At 35.4% G+C, this 17,120-nt stretch overlaps 1 protein-coding gene across 1 annotated transcript in view; it reads left to right on the forward strand.

Moving 5' to 3' along the window:
• The window catches only part of LOC150105510 (zinc finger MYND domain-containing protein 11), a 289,391-nt gene that overhangs the window by 118,937 nt on the left and 153,334 nt on the right, over positions 1–17,120 (forward strand). The window contains exon 4 of the mRNA XM_090394229.1: positions 3,780–3,963. Coding sequence (XP_090250355.1) covers positions 3,780–3,963 — 184 coding nt within the window. The remainder of the gene's footprint in view (positions 1–3,779; positions 3,964–17,120) is intronic.

Raw genomic sequence — 17,120 nt, forward strand, 5'->3', positions numbered from 1 at the left:
ATCTCTTGGCATCAGGAGCAATTTTTTATATAATTCATTAAGGTTTGACAGCAGTGCCCGAAAGCTTAGAAAATTGTCATGTTTTTTTTATATATATATATATATATATATTTATCAACCCAGATTTCCTTTGTTTGTCTTGGCCATTACAAGTTTTTTTTAATTATTTTTTATAGATAAAACTGGATTTTGTTGATGTTTAATATTACACTTATTAATAAATCCTGCTAATTTTACAGCTTCTTCAGGTTAAGAATATACAGTATATGTACAAAGAGAGTACAAAATAAATCAAATGTCAGACAAATTATTAACATACCAGTATGAAAAAAAAAACAAGATGTAGAGTGTGTGTATCATCTGTTCTCTCAGACTTTAGATGATTTTTTTGGAAAAATTGAAATCATGCATTAAGAGATCATGTTAGGGACTTTCATGCATTGTTCAGAGTCGGTTCTTGTGCCTCTTGATTTGTAATAAGGCCAGATTTTGCCTTTCTTTTGGTCACATTTTGAGAGATTTTTTTTTTCCCCACAAATCACACAATTTGTGAATATGTAAACATGATGTTTACATATTCACAATTCAAAATTCACAAAAACATTTTGCAATATGTACTTGCAAAATGTTTTTGCAAGTACATAATGCTTTTTGTTTTCTAATAACAAGGTGAAGTTTTCATCAGTGTATCTTCATTGCATAGCAGCATTGGAAACATTTTCCATGAATAGATTTGCTTCCCATAGCAAATAACCAGCTCTGTAATCAAGTATTTGGCTAAGCCAAGTAGTTGATTATAGAACTGGCTATTCCACTTTAAGAAATTGGAGTAAAAGCAATGTTTAAATATTTCTGTGACATCTGGTGAACAAAATATTGTAGTAAGAATTCTTCTTTGGTAGCATTGGTTATGGGATCTAGCTTGCCTCCTCATGGTGCACCCTGGATAATGCTAAAGAACTAGAGCAATCTGGCAACCAGTCTGTCTTCTCGATCTCCTAGTTACTGCCCACACACGTGAACTTAAATACATGAATTAAGTCTTTTAAGAACAGGATGAATAGAAATATTGGACCAATTGTCTGTATTTGCCAAATTAATGTTGAGGGAATATGTAGAGCAAAATGTGAATACCTCTCAAAGATTTTACACAATAACAGTGTAAAATGTTTCACAGGGGATGAATTCCTAGATACAGTATCATTAGAGCCACTTACCATCATGCACATGGCCTTGCCAACTATGTACATAATTCCCAAGATTTCCACCTTATTACAAACCAACATTGCTGATGGCATGCATCTGATAACAACTAAGATAGGAAGCATTACCATTACTAACATGTATAAACCTGCAGCACTCTTGTGACCTCCGCAAGTCCTACCAGTGCATAACAATCCTGTGATGCATTTAAACAGCCACCATGCAATGGAATTATGCTTCCAACAACCCCTGATTCCTGTGAATCCTCTGTTATATACTACCTAAGGCTGTTATCCCTCAAAAACTCGAGTAATTCATTCCCTTTGCCCCCCAGATGCTGTTTCTTCATTCTAGTCAATATTACCATAATTAAAATCACCCTTTCTTATTAGATAGACAGATTTGCCTATACATTTCTTTCTCACTGCTCTCCATATTTCTAGGTCTATAGCACACCCAACTAGATATTTCATTTTGTTTACCTCCTCACATACTGCTTCAAAACCACTGCCACTGTTTGCTCCTTTCATCTCCACCTTAGACAGAAATAACTCCTGTGCTACCATCAACAGCACTCCCACCCTCCTTTTGTCTTATCTATCCTTACAAAAAAAAAACATATCCATCCATCCATCTCTATTCATCAGAAAATCATCTTCATCTATCCATGTTTCACTTATTCCAGCAATTTTCACATGAATATACTCTATTTATTTAATTTTTCTTTATTTTGAATAGTTCTGTAATTTGATACATACCCGTTCATTTCTGGTTCTTAGTAAGACCAGAAATGCCCCACTCTTCAGATGTGACTCCTTCATACCTCCCCAGGCTACCAATCTCTTTCATCACTGATCTTACATCTGTTCCTGTATCCATCATCAACTTGCAGTGTCTTCCCGTACACCCACCTCTCCCGTTTATGTTTGTCTTGTATTTCTTTTCTTTCATTCCCTCACTTGTGCCATTCACCTCTGCATTCATAAACTCTCCTACTCTACTTATCTGCTGTTCCACATCTTCTACCCCCCTTTTGCTTCCTCAGGTCTTCCATTCACATCAGTCGTCTCTCTCTCTTGCAGCAACAGTTTTTCCAGCTGACTCACACCAGATCCATTTAAATGTAGACAGTCTTTTTTTATACCGATCCACCTGTCCCTGAAATTCATCCCACGCATTCACAAAATGAATTCCTTTCTCTTCACGCATCTCCGCTAGCATCCCATTCATAATCTTTGCTCACCATCTCATTTCATCACTGTCATGCTTGGCAACACACTGATTGCCTTTCCTGCCACACTGTTATCTTTTACTCTCCTTAGCAAACTCCTGATATCCATCCTTACCTTCTCCTTATTGTCATCCAGATCATTCGTGCCTACTTCCACTGTCAACTCTTTTGCTTGCATCTTCTTCATAAATAGTACTTCAATCTCTTTGCTCAATCTACTTCCTGGAAAGCAAACCCTATGCACCTTCTCATTTTCCACACCTCTAATAATCAAATACTCATATACTGTCGTCGCTCTTGAATCATTGGACACCTCTTTCACACTGCCATTTTTTTAATTCTAGTCTTCCTCTCCCTTTCTCATCTTTACTAACTCTACTGTCATATCTTGAATTGCTTGCTTGTTGTCCTTTGTTGGTCAGGCGAACTTTCATCCTCGCAACCTATCATGTTCATTATCTTACATTCTATTGGTTTAATTTTCATATATGCTATCTTACCATTACTTTTAGTTGTCTCATTTATACTCTCTTTCACATTTCTATCATGTTCATTATCTTACATTCTATTGGTTTAATTTTCATATATGCTATCTTACCACTATTTTTAGTTGCCTCATTTATACTCTGTTTCACATTTCTTTCACTATCATTTAAACTCAGAACTCCATTCACTACAGTACTTTCAGTTTCACAGCTTTCAACATTAACTTCTGCTACTTCATTTTCTCACTTCTAACAAATGTTGCATTTCTGGCTCAGGAAACATCTATGACATCACACACACTTTCTCTCCCTGCTGTCACTCTCATACCAAAACCCTCATGTTGAACCCTCTGTACAGTGATGTCTTGGCCACCATTGTTCTCTTGTCATTGGTGCCACAACAACACTACATCATATGCAGTATAAATATCAAACAATAATAATAAAGCCCAGTCATATACAAGGATACTACAACTAGTAATTATCAAAGATATCATTTAATTCATTTAGTCACTCAAAACAATGAGTTATCTGTAAGCTTACATTCATTCACTCACTCCGGGATGCACCGCCTGGAGGATCCATATTCACGTGTAGAGGAATTTCAGATTGATACTCATGTTCTAGACATGATAATATTGTATTATCCCTAGCCATTGTCATAAAGTGCATTCATGATAATGGTTGATGGATTTCTTTATTCAGACAGTATATTTTCTTAATAATAGCAATACTTTATGGTTATTGATAATGGTAGCAGTTATCATTTCAGAATTATGTAACAGCTATATAATATAAGTTAGACATTGAATTATAAATTTTATATGCTTATGTGAGTGATATATTTGTTTTTAATGTAGACTCGAGAGTTGCACCGTATGCCTCACCCAGATGAAGAACGATGGCGCCATGATTACTTAATTTTTCAACCAATGGATCTGGTCACAATGGAGGATAAGACACGCAATAATGAATATTCACGTGTAGAGGAATTTCAGATTGATACTCAGAATGTTGTGCATAATGTTGTTATTTATTATGGAGGTAAACAAACAATTTGTAATTCTTTTTTATATCAAGGGGTGAAAAATTCCATTGCAACTAAATCTTTCATGGTTTCTTGTAGTTTCATAATATGAGGGTTATTTCAAAAGTTATGCACACCACACAAATGTTGGCCAGTGGGATAATAGTACCTTCAAGCCATATGTAAGCCATTCTCTGAATATAAACTGCTCGTTTTCTCTTTATTTTATAAAATAAGACTTCAAAATGGAAGAGGAACTGACTCAAGTTGGGTATCACTGCTAGACCCTTCATTTAGCATGAAAATGCTAAGTCCTATGTTTCATCTGAAGTATTGGATCTTATAGAAAAGTATTGATGATGAGTACTTCCTCAACTCTACACCAACCTGATACAAGCTCTTCAGACTTTGATCTCTTTCCTAAGCTGAACAAATTACTCGTGGGAAATGCTCTACTGTTGATGTGGTTTCTGTTGAAGTCACCTGATGATTTATCATATACACCAAGAACAAAATTAGGTTTGTAGAAAAGTATTGGACTTAACCAAATGTTGGGAAGCCTTGAGAGAGCATGAATGTTAATGGAGATGAACAGGAATTATAGACTTTTAAGATGACACTCATAAGTATACCTTCAATGCCTGGCTTCTAAATTGATTTTTTTATTTTTTTATTTTTATTTTTTTTTATTTTATTTACTGTATGAAATTCACAGTTATCAGAAAAGTAATGATGTTGTAGGGGGAAAAAAATCACAAACTTTTTAATAATTTATTATTGTTAATGTTTTCTGTGACCATGTTATCTTCTTAAATGAAGTTTATTTTTATCTGCATGACATAGAAAGAGTATGGAATTTTTCTCTTGTAATTTTCACTTCTATTATGGAGTTTAAGTGGGTGCTTCTTTGATGTTGTCAATCCATTTCTTTCTGGGTTCATTCTTGAAACATGTTCAAACCAGCTTAGTTGGCTCTTTTAGTTTCTTTAAAGTTAAGTTCTTCTCTGACTTTTTCATTTGTTTTTCTTTCTTTCCAGTTTGTTCTGTTGATTTTTCTTAGGCATTTCATTTCAAAAGCACTGAGTTTATCCATTTCTTTTTTTCTTAATATCCAGCATTCTTGACCATCCAGCAGACAGAAAGAAATGGCAAAAATTTGTCTTTGAGGAACTCAACCCACCATGAGTGGAAGAGAAAAAGAATAATTTTCACTTATCATTAGAGATTTTTGTCATTTTTTTACCCTCTAACTTTTTACAGATGATTGAAAAATGTTTTTGTTAATGTTTCAAAAATATATTGGAAATATTTTTATCATCCTCAGCTGTTATCTGCAATCATTACCAGTCATTCTTGGTTCATGATATTGTTATACAGTTCTCTTCATGGAGTTAGAAGCCATTGTGGAAGATTCATTATTCACACACTTGCTTTTTTTTTCTTGCAGTACCTATCCTACCTCTCCTTAAACTCTTCCACTGATGAAGTACTCATAACTACCTCTGACACACGTTTAACCCATTCATCACCCTCCAAACAAAAAATCTAATTGTACTACCCTTGCTAATTACACTCTTACACAATTTCCATGGGTGATCCCTTGTTTTCTCCACCTTCATGCTGTGTGTACTGAAAAATAAGTCATCATCATCAAATTCCTGACATTTCCAATCCTCGCCTTCTCATGGTGCACCCTGTTGGGTATCTACCTGGATACTGAATGAACGAGGATGGGCTGGCAATTTGGGATTTAGCCGACCAAATTGTATTCTTATTGGCTTAAACCAATATACAAAATGATGGTACAACATGACAAAATTTCAAAAAAAAGTCTTCAGAGTCAATCTTATAAATTCCCTTTAATAATTTATATGTTTCTATCATGTCTCCTCATCATTTCCCTATCAGTTAGTTTTTGAAGCTTACATACCTTCATCTATTCTCATAGAGAGCATTCCATCTCTTCATTCCCACAGAATCTGGATTTGCACACATAAGCCTAGATATGGTCTTATTAGAGCCTTATATAGGGGAATAATAACTTCTCTATATCTACTTATTGTGCTTTCTTCAACAACCACATAATCTGATGTACTGTTCACTATCTTTGCAATATGTCCTCTAAACTTCAACTCCCTGTCCACAGTCACCCTCAAGTTCCTAGACTCATCAATTTCCTTCAGTTCATTTCCATCAGTATAGTACACAGCTTGTGGTCTCTTCTTTCCAAACCATCACCTTACCAAAGTGCATCAACCTTGAACAACTTAATATTTCCTGCCAAATTGTTTCCTACATCATCAAATTCCTGCCATGTACCCTCAGGGGATGTACAGGATATGATAGTGCTACATGAAAAATTTACATCATTACTAACTTCCTATCTACAATTTTCCTCCAAATCAGTGTGTTACTTGTCAAGACTCCAACATTATCAGATCTTATATTTCTATCGTCTAAGGCACTTTATACCGTATCAATCCACCTATATCTTGGTCTTCCTCTGGGTCGTTTTGCTGCCAACCTGGCAGAGAACACTTGTTTTGCTAATCTTTCTTCGCCCATTCTGTTCAAGTGACCATACCACCTGAGATTAGCTCTGCTAACGCATTCCTGGATACTGACAATGTCAAGTTCTTTCCTAATATCCATGTTTTTAATATGATATTGCCATTGATGCCATCTGTTCAGGCCTATAATCTTTCTCATGACTCACATATCTGTGGTGTCTAGTCTTTGGTCAAGTGTTTTACTTATGACCCAGCTCTCAGATCCATAAGTTAAAACAGGTTTGAACACTGTCTTGTATACAGCTAATTTAGTGTTCCAACTAATTTCTCTCTTATTCCATATGAATTTATTCAATTGACTTCCCACCATACCAGCTTTGCTGATTCTGTTGTCTATTTCTATATTTAATTTACCATCTTCACTAAAAATCGTGCCTAAGTAGCTGAAATGTTTTACTTGTTCCACAGGTTCTCCATTCACAACACAGTTGACATTTTCAATGATTCTGCCTATTTTCATTGTCTTTGTCTTTTTATTGCTGACCTTCATACCATATCTATTACAACAGCTATTCAATTTAGTAAGGGAATCTTGCAGACTTGTAGCGGATTTATTTAGAAGTATAACATCTTCCGCATAAAGCAAAGAGCTGACATTAACATCTCCAATTCTGATATCATGTTTAATACCACTTTCCTTCATAATGGATCCATATAGATAATGAATAACAGAGGGGATAATGTACATCCTTGTCTCACACCAGATTTAACATTAAACCATCTCCTGTACCTCCTTCAATTCTAACTGCTGACTTACAACTCAAATAAAGATTGCTTGATATAATGCCCCATTGACACCATATAACTGTAGTGTACTGAATAGCATTTCTCTTGGCACCTTGTCATATACCTTTTCCAGATCGACAAAACTTAAATACAGATCTTTGTTATATTCCCATGATTTCTCAACTATTTGTCGTAAAGTGAAGATCTGATCCTGACAGCCTCTATTTGGCCTGAATCCAGCTTGTTCTTCACCAAGCTTTTCTTCCACAATTCTTCTCAACTGTTTCTCAAGTATACTTGCATAGATCTTGCCAAGAACACTCAGTAGGGGAAATACCTCTGTAATTCTCACATTCAGTTTTATTTCCCTTTTTATATATGGGTACTATGAGAGCTCTACTCCAATCATCAGGAATTCGTCCCTCTGTCCAGGCATTCTGAACTATGCAGTGCAGCCACTGTAAGACTTTTATACCACCATACTTCAGCATTTCTGGTCGAATATCATCTACACCTACTGCCTTTCCACATTTGAAGCCTCTGATGGCTTTTTCTACTTCAAGTATGGATATGTATTCCTGACTGCATGCCTGGTCAGTGTTTTTTTACCACTGTGCTGTCATCACTGCTTGTTTCATTTAGCAGTTTTTCGAAGTAATTACTCCATACTTCAAGGATATCTTTTTCTCCAGTTTTCCTATCACCTTTATCATCTCTAACTCCTTTTACAGCACTCTTTTCTCCATTCCTAAGCTTCTTCAACAACCTCCAGAATATTTTGCCACCTTCTTGATATTTATTTTCTATATTCTTGCCAAAGTCCTCCCATGACTTTTGTTTAGCTAGTTTTACACAGTGTTTAGCATTCTTGCATTTGTCTCTATATTCTCTAAGAGCACAAGCTGACTTATTTTCCAGGAACTTTTGATATGCTTTCTTCTTTTCCTTCACTGCCTCTTAAACTTCCTGTGTCCACCATGGAGTTCTGATTTTTCTATCCTTGCAAACAACTTCACCACATGCCTCTCTAGCTGAATCAATCAGGGCTTTCTTCAAGGCTTGCCACTGAATCTCCAAGGTTTGATTCCTGTTCTCAAACTCTTTCATTTTTTCTTCAATAATCTTTGTGTAATTTAGTCTACAGTTCACATCTGATAGCTGCTCAACTTTTATTCGCTTTAAAACTTTCTTACATGTTATTCTTTTCAATATGAAATTCAATTTTATCCTGCTCAGGAGTAAATAGTGATCACTTCCAATTTCAAATCCTCTGTAGATTGTGATGTCCTGCACCAGGGAGAAAACATGACTATCAACAATAACATAGTCAATGAGACTTTTCTTATTCCTTGCCTCTTCTCTCCATGTGAATTTGTGCACATTTTTATGTTGGAACATGGTGTTAGTAATAACCAGTCCATATGCTGAGCAGAAATCCAACAAATAATTGCCATTATTATTAGCTTTGCTCTTTTCTCCAAATTTTCCCAAAATATTTTTGTATGTCAGACAATCATTTCCTGTTCTGCTATTTAGATCCCCAGCAAGGACCAACATTTCCTTTTTCATTGTGTCAGTTGCTTTTTCTAAACCCTCAAAAAATTCCTCTACTTCTACCTTAGTAGAACCTTCTGTGGGACCATAGGCACAAATAAGTCTCATTGTCCAGTTCCCCATTCTCATATTTGCCCACATTACTCTACTGGAGACTGACTGCCATTCAAGAAGATTAGCCTCGTATTTTGTGTTGAATACTATGGCTACTCCTTTTCCTTGATTGTCATTTCCTGAATATAACATTTTGTATTTATTGCTCAGAAAGATCTCACCAGTTTTTATCTTTTTTGTTTCAGTCACCCCTATTATGTCGATCTGGTACTTATCTAATTTCTCAGCTAGCTCCATTTCTTTGCCATTCAGGCTTCTTATCTTGATTGTACCGATCTTTAACTGTGGTGATGTTGAGTTGGGGTGTGTTTTCAGATTTGTTCCAGTAGCTGGCTTTTCGCTGTTCACCCTGGTTCTCTGGCGAAAACAATGGGGGCCCTTGTTTAACTGGGCGACGCCCCAGACGGCATGAAATTTTGTCATGTTGTACCATCATTTTTTATTTTGGTTTAACCAATAAGAATACAATTTGGTAGGCTAAATACCAAATTGCCAGCCCATCCTCATTTGTTCAGTATCTAAGTAGATACCCATCAGGGTGCACCACGAGAAGGTGAGGATTGGACATTAGGTCAGAAGCCCTGGTCAGTTCTCCGCATTCCTTTAAAGGCTATGTGGAGGTCTCTCAGTTATACAGCTTTGACCCTTAAGCACCCCGTTCCACAATTACCTGGTTAGCTGCCTTCTCAATAATTGATGGCAGAAGCTCTCTATCTTCTATCTAAAAGCTTATTGAACCTCCTCAGGCCTCATGTATGCAAACTCCAACTTGGAAAAACTTGATGCATTTTTGTAGATAAACTTTCAAACATTCACATTCACAGTTCTAGTTTAGATGTAGTTTCATTGTTTACTGACATCTCAGCTGAAGGATCAATAGATATACTTGAAAACCTATTTCCTCTGGACAGCAGCTATCTATTCCATCATCACCCAAAATCTTCATTCCACACTTGGAAAGGAAAATTTTACTACAAAATATGTGGTCTTGCAATGGGCTCATCTCACTGTCTGCTCTGTTTACCAGCTTATACATGGAAAAATTTGAAGAATCAGCTATAGCACAGGCAACCTTAAACCACATATACGAGGGTGGCCTGAAAAGTTCTCAGCCTCGACCATAGATGGCAACACTATCGGCACGATTTTTTTTTCCTAAGTTGGTTTATACAGCTGTCTGAAGCAAAAGTGTTGTCTGTATCCCTCGAACTGGATAAAATTGAGTATCATGCAGTTATAAAATTCTTTGTAAAAGAAGGTTTAACTACAAAAAAAATTCATTCAAAGTTCATAAAAGTTTATGGGCACTCTTCTCCTTCATTTTTGACAATTAAGGAATGGGCTGTCGAGTTTAAACGTGGCCGTACCAGCCTTGAAGATGATCCTTGTGAAGGACGCCCAAAAAGTGTAGCAACACCAGAAATCATTGATCAAGTGCACAATTTGGTATTGTATGACTGGCGAGTCAAAGTGCGTGAAATTGTTGAGACTATAAGCATTTCAAAAGAACATGTAGGATATATTTTGCATGAAGAATTGCAAACGGAAAAAGCTTTGTGCAAGATGGGTGTGCTCTTGCTCACAGCAGATCAAAAATTCACTCGCATGAAAATCTCTGAACAGTGCTTGGAGCGTTTTAACAAGAATGAAACTGATGTTGTGCATCAATTTATTACTATGGTTGAGACTTGGATTCACCATTACACAGAATCCAAACAGCAGTCACAACAGTGGACAGAAGCCAGTTGTTCAGTACCAAAGAAGACAAAGTTGGTTCCATTGCAGGAAAGGTCATGGCATCTGTGGTTTGGAATGCCAAAAGCATATAAAATATATATATATATATATATATATATATATATATATATATAAAAAAGCATATATATAAAAATAGGGGTGGGGCGGTGTCCCCTCCAATATATATATATATGTATGTATGTATTCCTGAGCTTCTACTCGGTTGTTATGATACATTTTAAAAAATAAATATTTAATGACTTTAAACTGAGATAAAATATTAAGTTTTAATGAAATTGATACAACTAGTTTCAGCCTTTTACTGCCTTCATCAGTATCCACTAAAGGTAGAACACAATAATAAAAATTGAAGTTGCAAAAAACTGAGAATTACGGGCAGAAAAAATGCAATACATAATTGACACAGAAAACGTTGTATTTTTCAAGTTGTTCTATGTAACGCGCTATTGTTTGTTGCATGCGTGCTTGCAAGTTCTTGTGAATGCCAGTATTGAACAACTGCAGCATGGCTATCAGGGATGTTGTAACTCAAATTGCTGTTCAAATGTTCAGGATTAAGGAGGATTTCCCTGTACTCCACGATTTTCCTTTCAAACTCATCACTGCAGCGAAAAATGTTTTCGGATTTATCCCAGCAAACTGAGTGACTCTGTAGATCATCATGAGGATTGTTTGAGAAAAGAACATGACTGGATAGTGCAGATGCATGTGATCTTTTATAGGAGCTCTCTCTCATGCTCCTCTATACGTAGTTCAATAGATTTGTTAGTCTGTCCAAAATAAGGAATATTACAATCGCGCCATAACTTGTATACACCTGAATATTTCAGGTTGTGATGAATAGGCTTCGGATGGCTTATAAGAGAACAGACTTTAGGGAGTGTAGTGAAAAGACTACAATTGAACTTCACAATATTTGCCTTTCTTTACACCCTCTTATACCACGCATTTATGGAGTTCGAAGATCCACAAGGAAAACCCCCTCTTCGCCCAATTTTGGAAGGAAATGATTGTCCTACTTATAAGCTTTCGAAACATCTTGCAGAATACCTCAAGTGTTTCTCCAATAAATCTCCATCATTCATCAAAAACACCACAGACTTTGTTTCTCAAATCAAAAATATTTCAATCAGGGAAAATGATATCATAGCAAGTTTCGATATCTCATTATTTACTAATGTCCCTACTGAGGAGGTATTAACATTACTAAAGGACAAATTGTCTAAAAAGATATTTGCTTTATTAAATCATTGTATTTAATCTGGCTACTTCAGATATAGGGACTCCATTTACAAACAGAACCAAGGCCTAGCAATGGGCAACCCTTTATCCCCTGTTCTAGCAAACATTTTCCTCTAAGATTTTGAAACGAAAGCCATATCGTCCTTCTCACTTAAGCCAAAACTTTGGAGACGTTATGTTGACGACATTTTCATTATATGGAGTCACAGACACACATCTCTCATGGATTTTCTTCATCATCTTAACAACCAACATTCTAATATAAAATTCACTGCCGAACTGGAACGAAATAACTGCCTTCCATTCCTGGATGTAATTCTTACACGATGCTCTGATAGATTTAAAATCTCTATATACAGAAAACCCACTCATGCTAACAGATATCTGCACTGTCAATCTCATCACTTTCCACCACAAAAGCTCGGAACTATTTCTACCTTAGGACACAGAGCACGCTCTCTTTTAAATGAACCAGATGAGCTCCAAAAAGAAATTAATCACCTTTCTCTTATCTTTAAACAAAATGGATATTCTGAAAAAATGATTAAAAAATTTCTTCTGGATCCTCCTAGGCAGTGTACTACGGAAACTACTGATTTTAAAGGTAGCATCTCAATCCCTTACATTAGTTCAGTCTCCAATAAATTGGCTAAAGTCCTTAAAAAATACAACATCAGGACATTTTTCACTACACTCCCTAAAATCCGTTCTCTTATAAGCCACCCGAAGCTTATTCATCACAACCTGAAATATCCAGGTGTATACAAGTTATGGTGCGATTGTAATATTCCTTATTTTGGACAGACTAACAAATCTATTGAACTACGTATAGAGGAGCATAAGAGAGACATCTCCTATAAAAGATCACATGCATCTGCGCTATCCAGTCATGTTCTTTTCTCAAACAATTCTCATGATGATCTACAGAGTCAATCAGTTTGCTGGGATAAATCCGAAAACATTTTTTGCTGCAGTGATGAGTTTGAAAGGAAAATCCTCCTTAATTCTGAACATTTGCACAGCAATTTGAGTTACAACATCCCTGACAGCCATGCTGCAGTTGTTCAATACTGGCGTTCACGAGAACTTGCAAGCACGCATGCAACAAACAATAGTGTGTTAGATAGAACAACTTGAAAAATACAACGTTTTCTGTGTCAATTATGTATTGCATTTTTTGCCTGTAATTCTCAGTTTTTTTGTGACTTCAATTTTTATTATTGTATTCTACCTTTAGTGGATACCTGATAAAGGCTGAAACTGGTTGTATCATTTTCATTAAAACTTAATATTTTATCTTGATTTAAAGTCATTAAATATTTATTTTTTTAAAAAAATATATATATAATTTTTCATGACATGTCATTAAACAAGTTGAGAAATTCATATTTAGGCTTAGGGCTGGTTTACACTCATAAAATTTAATGTATTAATTAAAGCATAAAGAGAAATAATCAAACAGCAAGTTTAATCATTTCAGTATTTCATCTCTATCACAGAGACATCTTCAGGAATACAGGTAAAATATTAATAACACAAAAACACATGAAACATTAAGTGAAAGAAATCAAATTAGAATATATAAAGACTAAAGTCCTATGAGGGGTGCCTGCCCTCTGTGGGTGCTATTTTTATTATAAGTTGAGAAATTGTGCTGTAATTTTTGTTTAAGCAGAGCTGACTATCTAATAATATTTACTAGATAGTAGGCTCAGGTTGCTACATGTGAATTAATGAAAAAGTAGTTTCCGATTTTTTGAATATTTTCCTAATAAATCGCTTTTCAAAGTGCTTAGATCTATTCATGTCTTAAAATCTTTCTTAAAGATCATGTGATGTATTTTCAGAAATTTCTTACACAAAAGTAAGTAATTGAAATCTCAACGTGAATGGAGTTAATGATTATTGTTCCATTAGAGAAAATTATCTACAGCTCTATAATTTCGGCCATCCATTCTGGAATATAAAAATTAAAGCGAATAAAAGTTGAGCAGCTCTCAGGTGTGAACTGTATACTAAAATACACAAATATTATTCAAGAAAAAATGAAAAAGTTTGAGAACAGAAACCAAACCTTGGAGATTCAGTGACAAGCCCTGAAGAAAACAGATTGATAAAGCCAGAGAGGCATGCGGCAAAGTTGTCTGCAAGGATAGAAATATCAGAACTCCTTGGTAGACACAGGAAGTAAAAGAGACAGTGAAGGAAAAGAAAAAAGCATATCGAAAGTTTTCAAATAAGTCAGCTTGTGCTCTTAGAGAGTACAGAGACAAATGCAAGAAAGCTAAAGCCTGTGTAAAACTAGCTAAACAAAAGTCATGGGAACACTTTGGTAAGGACATAGAAAATAAATATCAGAAGATGGTAAGATATTCCAGAGGTTGAAGAAGCTCAGAAATGGAATAAAAGAGTGCTGTAAAAGGAATTAGAGATGATAAAGGTGACATGAGAACTGGAGAAAAAGATATCCTTGATGTATGGAGTAATTACTTCGAAAAATTGCTAAATGAAACAAGCAGTGATAGCACAGTGGTAAAAAACACTCAACAGGCATGCAGTCAGGAATACATATCCATACTTGAAGTAGAAAAAGCCATCAAAGGCCTGGAATGTGGAAAGGTAACAGGAGTAGCATATCCAACCGGAAAAAGAACCAAAAACTCAAGAATGGAGGTATAAAAGTCTTACAGTGACTGCACTGTATAGTTCAGAAGCACTGGACAGAGGGACGAATTCCAGATGATTAGAGTAGAGCTTCATAGTACCCATATGCAAAAAAAAAAAGGGAAATAAAACTGAATGTAAGAATTACAGAAGTATTTCCCTTACTGAGTGTTCCTGGGAAGATTTATGCAAGTATACTTAAGAACAATTGAGAAGGATTATTGAAGGTAAGCTTGGTGAAGAACAAGCTGAATTCATGCTAAATAGAGGCTGTCAGGATCAGATTTTTACTTTACAACAAAGAGTTGAGAAATCATGGTAATATAACAAACATCTGTATTTAAGTTTTGTTGACCTCCAAAAGGCATATGACAACATCATCATCATCATACGTATCAAGGATTTAGGCCTAGTATGGCCTGTTCCGGCCTTAGAAGTCATCGTTGAATCGTTTAAGAGGACGTTCTGGTTTTCTTTTTCCTAATGGCTTGTACTTTAAGGCTTGTTTTGGTAATCTTTCTGTTTTCATTCTTTGAACGTGTTCCATCCATCTATGTTTATATTTTTTAATTTTTTCAATTACTGGTTCTTGGTTTAGTTCTTTCATAATATCTTCATTTCGTTTGTGATAAAATAGGGTATACTTTGCAGTTTTTCTCATAAACTTCATTTCTGCTGTTGTTAATCTTTGTCTTTTTGTTTTATTGTCCAGATTTCGCTTCCATACATTAAGCATATGACAACATGCCAAGAGAAAAGACATTCAAAATGCAATGATGTCAATGGGGCATTATATTAAGCAATACTTAGTCCTAATTTGAGTTGTAAGTCAGCAGTTAGAATTGAAGGAAGCACAAGAAGATGGTTTGATGTTAAATCTGGTGTCAGACAAGGAGGTACATTATTCCCCTCTGTTATTCATTATCTGTATGCATCACATTATGAAGAAAAGTGGTATTAAACCTGATATCAAAATTGGAAATGTTAATGTCAGCTCTTTGCTTTATGCAGATGATGTTTTATACTTCTAAATAAATCCACTACAAGTCTGCAAGATTCCTTGACTAAATTGAATAGCTGTTGTAATAGATATGGTATGAAGGTCAGCAGTAACAAGACAAAGACAATGAAAATAGGCAGAATCATTGAAATAGGCAGAATCAGGATCAACAAAGCTGGTATGGTAGGAAGTCAACTGAATAAATTTATATGGAATAAGAGAGAAATTTTTCAAAACATTAAATTAGCTTGTATTAGACAGTGTTCAAACCAAGTTTAACTTTTGAGTCTGAGAGCTGGTTTAGAAATAAAACACTCAACCAAACACTAGAGACAGCAGATATGAGAGTCCTGAGAAAGATTAGGGGCATGAACAGATGGCATCAATGGCAATATCATATTAAAAATGATGATATTATGAAAGAACTAAATGTTGTTAGCAGAGCTAATCTCAGGTGATATTATTACATAACACCTCCATGGAGTCCAAAGACTGATCGAGGGAGGGCACCTACTCTAGAACTCTCTGTCTAAACTAACCCCAACTACCATCATCTACACCAGTGTTTCTCTCATGGGGCGTACGCCCCACAAGGGGGGAAATTTGAAAATGTACATATTTATATTATACTTTTTCATAACTTGGCTGACTATTATGCTGGGGGGGGGCATAAAAATCTTTGAGACGTTGAGGTGGGGCATGATCCAAAAAACGTTGAGAAACACTGATCCACACCAACGCCATCTACTGCCGATCACCAACACTATTATTTTCACAGACAATCACAAACATCCATGCCCACAACAGGATTTGAACCCGCAGCCTTTTGGGATAGCAGATATGCTAGCCACTCAACCAACCAGACTGGTATGGCGACTTAAACAGAATGGAAGAGGAAAGATTAGCAAAACAAGTGTTCTTTGCCTGGTTGCCAGGAAAAAGACTGAACCATGTATATCTTGTATATCCATGTATATCATGTAAATCCATTTTTACAAGAGGAAGACCAAGATATACATGGATTGATATAGTAAAAATTGCCTTAGAAGCCAGAAATGTAAGATCTGATAATGTTGGCGTCTTGACAGATAACAGATTGATTTGGTGAAAATTGTTCATAGAAAGTTAGTAATGATGTAAGTTGTTCATGTAATACTATCATAATATCCTGTACACCCCTTGAAGGTACATGTCAGGAATTTGATGATGATGATGATATTTGCAGGTACTTGGATGTATTCATTTTTAATAGAAATTCATTCTGTTTAATATTGATAAATCAATGTTTCAGTTAGGTACACTTGATTAAATGAAGTAATCAGTGATAAACCAGAAAATATGCAGAAAGAATAAAAAAAAAATCAAATATCAACTTGATATCAGCATTGGTGATATCGATATGAAATAGTTCATTTTTACATCGCAAATTTATTCATACAGTGTAAAATGTTAGTCAGTTTTCTTACATTTTTATAAACTATGTTATTTACTCTCTATTTAAAAAGACCTTCACTTTCCTCATTAACATGTTAGGCTCGATTTCTTG

This window comes from Typopeltis vanoorti, chromosome 6, assembly GCF_054136105.1.
Source record: "Typopeltis vanoorti isolate ZY-2024b chromosome 6, IOZ_Tvanoo_1.0, whole genome shotgun sequence".
In the NCBI taxonomy this organism is placed as follows: Eukaryota; Metazoa; Arthropoda; class Arachnida; order Uropygi; family Thelyphonidae; genus Typopeltis; species Typopeltis vanoorti.